Here is a 9,338-nt window from a genome sequence, read left to right as displayed (position 1 = left end):
TATGAGTCTTGTATTTTCATGATTCCTGAGTTGAAAATAACAATGTGGCAACATAGCAATGAAAAATCCTTGATTTCACTGCAGGGAAAAAAATCATATCAACAGTTCAATTGAGTCCTTTATGATCTCTTGTGCAGAAAGGAACTTGAAAGAACAGTTGAAATGGCCTGTTTTATTTTGAGGTAGACTTGTGATTAGTCTAAGAGTCAGACAATAATCTTTAAAGTATGCTAATTCTGTGCCATTCAGCTGAAGCACTCAGGTTTGACAGAATGAGGTTGTGATTTGTATGGTGAAGTCTTCACTGAAGATAGTCTGTGGAGGCAAACATGTGGCTGCTATTGAATGAATGAACTGATTCAGATGGTTGATGTGGACAAAATGCAGAAAGTAGGCTCTACCTAGAGGTTCACATACTGTAAACGGCCTCTTCAGTCTTAGCTGTTCACTTCATTGGCCATATGGAAATAGATTACTACCCCTAGTTCATGAATGTCCAACGAAACAGTGTTTGTCTGTTTATAACTTATGTTAAGTTATGATTTATCTTTTGAAATGCAGCACTTTTCTTTTAAATCGTTTGGTTAGTGGGTATTTTGCTGTTATGTTATTCAGAGGGTTCTGACACACTTTCAGTCAAAGCAGGTGAATGATGTATGAGCAGGCCCCTTTTTTAAAAACCACCACGCAATTCCAACTCAATTTTCTAATTCAATTACCTTGGAAAGCCCTGATTAAACCACCATGTCAGCGTTTAAAGCGCTCCTCATTGAAATGTTGCGCTGAGGGACAAGAATAACAGCCATGATGTTTGTGTTGGCCGGTGAGGTACGAGTCGATTTCTTCAGTGGCGAGCAGTCGGTTTCCAGAGTCTCGTACCTCTTGGACTCGTCTAGTAAGTGGGTTACCGGAGGCTCGCATCGGACTGTGTGGAGGGTGTATCTACCGCAGATTAATACAGCCTGTCCCGTTCCTGGCCTTGAGCTACTCCAAGGGCAACTGTCCAACAGGAGCCCCGGATCACATCATTACAAGCGCGGAGCACTGGGCCTCCCTTTCAAAGTACATTTTCTTCCTTTTTTAAGTTATTCTAGCAAGAAAAGAAAAATGGCTTTTGGCCATGCTTGTTTGTCTGGTGAAGTATGCCATCACATCAGTTGGTGATAGAGTCTTAATGTCAGTAAAGATCAATCTAGTCTATACACTCCCATATTACTAAAACTGTTAGTAAAGGGTTGTTCTAAATCCCCTAATTTCATAAGGGGCACTTAGGACAAGTTTAGCTTACTTGAAGGCATTACGACCTTTCTAATTAAATCTCTGAAATTCATATAAACATGAAGATGTTTGTGTTTTTGTATTTGTTTCTGTCTATTTTAACATTAATAGTTGTCTATCTGCCTTTTTTTTCATGCACGGAGTCCTGCTTTCAACAGTTTTGTAGCTGGTCGTTTTTTTATAATGAAAGAGCTTGGTAGGTGCTTTGCCCAAGAGACCAACAAATTGAGTGCTTTCAAATCTGAAAAATTGCTGTTACTTAGTATTTACAATGTGCCAAGTCTGGCACTGATATTAAAGCTATGAGAGACTCATTTGTGAGAAAAGAGGATTTCTTGTCACACACTTCAATGAAAGCTGACTTGGATTAGACCAAAACACCTTTTATAAAAGGCTTATTCAGTTATAATTATGATGAAAAAGGCTGAGTTGGACTGCTGATGCCATCTTGGAGGGTGATAACATCTTTCAAAATGAGCAAGCGAGAGAGAGGGGGGGGTGAAAGAGAGAGAGAGAGAGAGAGAGAGAGAGGGAGAGAGACAGAGAGGGAGAGAGAGAGAGAGAGACAGAGAGAGAGAGAATACACTTCTGTAAATCTAGTTTGCCTTAAAATGAAATAACAAATCTCAGCGATCTTGGCCTTTCACGGCATTCTGGCATATCTTTTAACCGATGATATTGAGATGGCACTTAAATCAGATCAGAGAAAGGGGAAATGGCTGGGGAAATTCTCCCAGTACCTGTAGGATTGGGCTGCAGAGTGCTTGTTTGAAGAGGGCGGACAAGCACATTATGGCTCCCTCTAGCTTGTCTTAAAGACAGACATGATGTAATAACTGTGCCTTCAGCAATAACCTCATTAAGCTTGGACATGCAGCCAGCCAGACCATGGTGGAATTTCACCCCCTGGAGCTTGTTTGTAAGGGCTCCATAAGGGCCATCGTGTTTAGCTGTGGCCATTTATGTATTTAATGTGCTGTTACTGTTCAGCTCAGTGATATGGAAGCTGAAAAATCGAGTGTTGCATGAGAAACTTCATATAGGTTTGATGCATGATAGTGTACTTAGTGTTTCTGAGAAGCAGTATCAAGTTTGACAGTGCAGATGTTTTGACAATAGTTTTCTGCATGCAGAGTCACATGAAGAACATCTCTTAGTAGCACCATACTAATCTTCATTTTGTGGGTTAGCTCATGGCTTAGAAAAAAGAGAACAATACATTTTTCATAGTCTTGGCATACCTTATGCTTAAAGCTTAAAATATACTCTCTGCCAGTGTGTTCATAAGAACATATTCTTAATCTCAAACTAAATAAGCTTCATCAGTTAGATTTGATTTATTGAAATACTCAGCCACGTTTATTCTCTGTCTTTGCTTTGATCCAAAATGAGATGTGAGACAAAAATATAATTTTAGAACACAGTCAGTGTTACGGAACGATCATGAGCCGTATTGCAGCCAGGCTGCGTTGTCTATGGGGTTTAATACTTTAAAGCAGAAAACCCTCCTTGTCCGCAACTTTAAACAACACAAACTGAACGGAAATAACCCTAGCCACTATCCTACACACTGACATGGTGTGAGTACTTGGAAGTGAGACCTGGATAAGTGTGTGGGTGTGTGTTAGCTTGGTGGGAGCCTCAGGGAGTGGTCACTCACCTGGTGGCTGCCCCGGTGGCTCTCTCTACAACTGGTCTTTGACCGGCCCAAACGTTGGTCCGTTTGTAGTTCAAGTTTTCCTTATTTGGTGGTGTAAATCCGAAAGCAACTGCCTTGGGCTTTCCCCAGGACACACATGTGGCAACAATCTCAAGGGAGACAGTTGGCCTCAGCCCCCACAAAGGACCTAACCTAATCGTGTGCCATGAGCCTCGGGCAGGTGTGATTTTACCAATTAGCCACACGTAGTGACATCACTGAAGCCCTGGCTGTAGGTCAGTGCTTTCCCTACCATGTGATCTAACCTATCCTAACAGTCATGCATGTGTCAAACATATTGTTGACGCCTTCTTTTTCATTACAAATGTATATTACTCTTTTGTTTGTACACAATACCTGATTGTTTTTCCAATGCTTCTTTCAATTTAACATTTCAGCAAATGGACGTTGTCCAAGCACAATAGCAGGCTGCATGAAGCTTTTTCTCTTTTTTCATATTTTTGTCCTCGGCAGAGTTGGAGTTCTACTGAAAGGGGTCTGCATCTCCTCAAACGGCGGAGATGAAATGAAACATCACAGGATAATACGAGGACACGACGGTGAACTCCAGTGAACAAAGAAACCCCGGAGACAGGAAAAAACTATCTGTCACTGCAGAAAAGCAGAATGGACCAGTGAGGCAGTCCATGAAATTAAAGTTTGGATGATTGAATGGGTCTTTATTCTCATCCCACACTGCGCTGAAAAAAAGAGCTTTGAATTATCCCCATAGATTTGCACCTTTCTTTCAAACAATTTGATGCATTTGGATCATAACAGGACTGCTGCTTTGCATACTGAAATTTGGTGGTCAGGTGTGAGCTGTTGAGAATCATCTCATAGTTAAGCTAATTGAGAACTACTATCCACAGTATTAAGTGTCTTTGTACCCCTGACAGCTTTGCCCATGACTCCCACTGTGCTACTGGGCTGGAGCCTTGGTAGCTTTTGCCCATTATGACTGTATAAAAGAGAAATGCAAAAAATAGTGTGTGTACCCACAATATGCTCTGTGCCTCTTGGTGACTTACTGAATCATAAAACTCAGTTCCAAAAAACATTGTTCTCCTTAATTAATGCTACAAATTGGCAAAAACCTGAGCCATCACAGTAGGTAGGTAGAATAATACACTGACATCCAAGAAACATTGCGAAGCATCCAAATATGACTGCTTGAAATTCTGGTGATTATAATTTCTGCAAAACAAACGAAAACAAGAGTATTTCAGGACCTGGTGTCTCACCAGCTTTATGTTTGGGTGGGACAAAATAAACACTACTGAGTAAAATTGTATCATGGATCAAATTCACTTTCCCGCTGACCTCTTGGCAACCCAGCCTTGAAGATTTTCTCATTTAGTGGGCGGGGAGCTGCAAGTCTGGGTCGATATGTCTGTTGCATGAGTGTATGTGTGTGACAGAGGGGGTGAGAGAGGGAAGAGAGAGTGAGCAAGGGAGAGAGAGAGAGGAAAAAAGAGTAAAACCTCTTAGTGTGGCTCTGTTTCTCATTGTCCCCCCCTCTGGCAGGTCTAAAGTATTGAAGCAGTGCTTACAAGCAGAGCAGTACCTGCCTCCCTTCTCTTCCAGCGTGTAGGACACAAAGCAAGACAGCCTCCAACCAGCCAGCCAGCCAGTCAGCCAGCCAACCAGCCAAGCCAGCCAACCTCCCTCTCTCTCTCTCCCTCTCCCTCTCTTGCTCCCTCTCTGTCCACTCCAGCTCCGGCTCTCCCAGCTGTTCTGCTCAGGCTGCAAACATGAACGACATCAAGCTGGCCCTGCTGGGCAGCAAAGGAGCTGGAAAATCAGGTGAGCTCTCATCTGTAGCGATCAGACAATTTCACACTCAAGTTGATTTCAGAATTTCAGGGCTGAAAGTTAAAATGAATTGTTGCAGAGATAGTTTCTCTAGATGAAGGTCTGAGATGAACTTGTGTCTTATCCATAGTTGTGGTCAGATTGTTGTTTACTACCATTGCAACTGTGTTATGGTAAACTCGACCAAGATTCACTAATGTACTATAGGATTCACTAATGTACTATAGGCCTGCTTTGACAGGCAGTTTAATAAATGATGTCCACCCTATATGACTGCACTTTTTAACTTTCACAGTGCTGGATTTCTTTGTTGTATGAATTAGGTCACTGTTAAACAAGTCATCCAAAGGGGAAATTAAAATTGATGGTTGTAACAAGCAAGTAATTGGTATAACTGATGAGGGAATTTTTTTTTTCCTGTGTTGAATAGGGACATAGAGTCCCCCAGGCTGCATACCTGTACTGACGACTATTAAATAAGCGGAGAATAATTACCCATGGTCCCCTAGGGCCAAAAATTAAGAGCCAGCGGTGGAGACCAAAGTACCAAAGTCCTCTAATCAAGAAGGCACACAGGACGAGATAGCGAAGAAACGCACCTCCCAGATGTATCTCTGCAGATCACAAGAGTGTGTCATAAGGACAGGGCTGTAGTTATAGGCTCATAGCTGCAGGGGAATAGATGGGGCAAAAAAAGTAGCCTTCTCATGGCATCCATACAGTGAATGTTTGTACATGTTTGAAACTCAAGCCCTGACTTCAATGGTGGGGTGAGCCAACCCAGCTTCATGGCTCAAATATTTAATTTAGACCAGGCAGTGTGTTCATGGTCAAAGAGCGAAAGAAATCTGTAAATGCTAGTACCAGGGTTGCCAAATATACCCCGGTGTATAGTACAGAGGAGTCCAAGTCTTTTATGAGAGTGGGGATTGACTCTTAGCCTCTCGTGCCCTCGTTTCCTCAGCTCTGTTTTCCAGCCAAGCTTTTAACAGCATTGTTCGCGGCTCAGGCGGATTGTTTTCAGCTCGTAGATCCGCAATGCTCTAATATGGTTCCTTCCTTCCATCATCTCTTCTCTCTCTCTCTCTCTCTCTCTTTCTATCACACTTCACAGCGGTTCTAGTTCGGTTCCTGACAAAGCGTTTCATCGGGGAGTACGCATCCAACAGCAGTGAGTATATTTACCCGCACATGTGTTTAATGATGTGATTGGATTACTGGTGCTGAACTCATGTGTTCTACATCTCACCAGCCTGCACTGTTGCCTCTGGCCAGGCACCAACAGACTTAACTCAGCACAGAGCTTAATTGTGTCCCAAATCCATGGGAAATATGACCATGGCCAAACTTACACGCAAGCCCCAAGATTCAATTTCATGTCAAAGAAAAGAAAAAAAAAACATAACATATGGGCTGATTATAGTGTTTAAAAATCAAAGGCATTAAAACAATTGTGTAAACATCTAATCTCGAACAGAGCGGAGCGAACGTCTCACAGCTGAGTGAAGTCATTCACTTGTCCCATTAGTCACTGCATGTCTCCGCGATGGCTGCCTTTCATGTTGACATGTTCCGAGTGGTATATGATTTCCGACCGCTCTGCTCATGGCTAATTCCCTTAAATCTATTAGCTTGTCTGCTCTGACAGAACAGCCATGCCAGGGATTTTTGAGGCTTACAGTAATCATTGCTCCTTATTACAGCTGCATGTGTATCGCATTGCACTGGCTCGAGCTGCTCTCACGTGATGACTTTTATATTTTCTATTTACATTTTACCATCCCTTCCATTTCTGCGAGCCAGACTTTTATTTGGCACACGTGTCGGTCATAACAAGAAGAATCTTTTATCTTTGTTTGTTTGCAGATTCCTTATACCGTAAAAGGCTCTCCATTGACGGGAGACAGTTGAACTTGGAAATGTTTGATCCATGCTCACAGGTATGTGGTCATACACCCATCTGCTCCACACAGATCATGCTTGGTGATCACAAAAGAGCTGCCACAAGCCAGTTCACTTGGAGACAGCTCCATATGGAGGCTGTATGCAGGGCTCTTATGGGATTTACGACGGGACCCCTGAAGTTCAGAGAGCTGGTGCGTGGCGTGGTGTGGCACGCGGCCTTTGAAAGCTGAGAGCGGCAGTAGAGCGTTCACTGCTCACGACTCCCGCATCTGGGACCTTTTACCGCCTGCAGACTCTGGACTACGAGTCCCAGAGTCCAGGTAGCAGGATGTGTGCTGTCTATTTTCTGTGACATCTTAAGCATGTGAAAGGCATTACACAGGTTAACATGCACCTTGTCATTGTGTCTCTTGATCTAGCAACACCCCCCCCCCTCCCCACACACACACACACACACACACACACACACACAGAGAAAAGTTTGCAGAGGCAAAAAAGTGAGAGACAAAAACAGAATGCTCTTCTCGACTCAACTGGCATTTACTGTTCCCAAGAGCGCTGTTGGGGAAAATGCAAAACTTGTGTCAGAGCGTAGCTGTTATCTCCCCTGCTGTTTGATACCCCCACTGCTTTCCACCAGCAGCAGGAGAAATTAATGGAAAGTGAGGTCCCCGTTTGTTTATGTCCCCTTGTTCTAGCCGCTCTGGGGCACCTTTGTGAGGCTGTTTGGAAATGTGGCCCTTTGATCAGACCCCAATGTCGCCCCCACCCCCCTTGCTCTTGCCTTCCCCTGCAGACCAGTGAGGGCAGATGCATCCTGGAAGAGCCTGTAGAGTGGGCTGATGGCTTTGTCGTGGTGTACAACATCAGCGACCGCATGTCCTTCCTCAACGCTAAAAACATCCTGCGCCAGATCAAAGAGACCCGAGGAGGAGAGACCTGTAAGGGGTGAGTGATGCTCTGAACCCCCTGACCCCCGTGACCCCCAGGGGGACTGATGTGGGCAGGCACTGATGGGATCAGGTCCCTTTCTGGAGGAATTAATGAGGACCATTTGTGGAGCCTCGAGTTCCTTGTGTGGATTTTATGCTGTGGGTGGGTATGTGTGTGGGTGTGAGTGTAAACAGAGGATAGAAAAATGTGCCATTGACAGAAATAAATAATAAAAAGAAACAATCGGCAAACTCATATAACGTGGGTGGGATTGGTCTGTCAGTCTGTCCCGGACACAATAACCTTCACAGCCGGACACACACACACACACGCACATACACACACACGCATATGTACACCCTTTCTGTTCTGTTCTGTTAATTGTTAACGTTCTTTGGAGCGTTCTTTGGAGAGCCCTCAATAACATGTCCTAACCAGATTGATGTAGCAGAACCTGGGGTTTCGTTTGCCGACAGTGGTAAGTGAGAGTGTGAAGTAGGCAGCTGGCAGCCATTAAAACTCTCACACATACATGGAGGGTGAGATCAGATGGGTGGTCATGCTTCAGTCCCCCTTTTGAGCTTTCACTCGAAGCAGGGCCAAAACGTTTTGACACGCTCTGGAAAAAAAGACATGACACAGAGCTCAGCACAGCACAGTTTACGGTATTGTTTGGCATTTGACACACGGTCCGCTGTTTTCTGCTCAGTGTCTCGAGTACAGTGCTTTATTGTTATACGAGCTCAGAAAGTTCGACTTGTCCATATGGTTGTGTAAACACTCCAGTTAAAAAATTAGCTTCCAAGAGTAATCAGTCTTCATCATTCCTGTGTTGGCCAGGGACGTAGACATTCCCATCTGTCTGGTGGGAAACAGCAAGGACCTGTGCCACAGCAGGCAGGTGAGCGAGGAGGAGGCCCGCGCCGTGGCCCTGGAGAACAAGTGCCACTTCCAGGAGGTGTCGGCGGCCGAGGACTACCTGGAGATCGCCAACCTCTTCACCAAGCTGATGCGGCACGTGATGGAGCACCTGAAGTACCGGGCCGACCGCCGGCGCTACAGCGGCTCCAAATCCATGGCCAAGCTTATCAACAACGTCTTTGGCAAGAGGAGGAAGTCCGTTTGAGTGCGCTAGGGCTGCCAAGGATGCAAGCTCAATTAAATGCCTCACTCTTACGAGTGTGAAAAATCTGTATTGTCTCCCATGCAGATGTTAGATGTCATGTTTCAGGCGACGTTTTGACTCTACACTTGGTGTAGTTATAAAATTTCTACTCTGTGTTTTATGAGAGAGCTGTAATTTTCTCTTGTGTTTCTATTTTCTTCATGACAGTTAGTTACAAGGATCGGTTCGTCATTCCATACAATAACATACAAGGTATAACAAGTTGGTATATGTGAACTGCATACTACAATAATCAACATGTCATGAAGAACTCAAGAACTCCTTGAACAAATGTTATTTCTTTCTAAATAGTATTGCAGACTGCATAACTCTATCATGAAAGGGGAGTCATTTGTTTAGAACTGTTATAAAGTGTTACAAAGTACATACACGTGGTTGTTTTTCTTTATGAACGACCATTGCTCCTGCCTTTCAAACAAAGCACTACATAGAAACGTTCGCTAGGGCACTCCTAATGTTTTTTGTTTGGCAGAGTAACCCATGTACTGTACTTTGAATGTAGGAATGCACAGAGTCCAAGTT

The 9,338-nt window shown here is 44.0% G+C and overlaps 1 protein-coding gene across 1 annotated transcript; it reads left to right on the top strand.

The window, feature by feature from the left end:
- Positions 1–4,696: 4,696 nt before the first annotated feature.
- On the top strand, positions 4,697–9,125 carry rerglb (RERG/RAS-like b). Its single transcript, XM_012834661.3, has 5 exons — positions 4,697–4,783; positions 5,907–5,963; positions 6,659–6,732; positions 7,494–7,645; positions 8,471–9,125. The coding sequence occupies exons 1-5, from the start codon at positions 4,732–4,734 to the stop codon at positions 8,754–8,756; spliced, it is 621 nt and encodes a 206-aa protein (XP_012690115.1). The 5' UTR covers positions 4,697–4,731; the 3' UTR covers positions 8,757–9,125.
- The last annotated feature ends 213 nt before the right edge of the window (positions 9,126–9,338 follow it).

This window comes from Clupea harengus, chromosome 6 (assembly GCF_900700415.2).
Source record: "Clupea harengus chromosome 6, Ch_v2.0.2, whole genome shotgun sequence".
In the NCBI taxonomy this organism is placed as follows: Eukaryota; Metazoa; Chordata; class Actinopteri; order Clupeiformes; family Clupeidae; genus Clupea; species Clupea harengus.
Note: the sequence above shows the minus strand (reverse complement) of the source record. Positions and strands in the feature narration are given on the sequence as shown.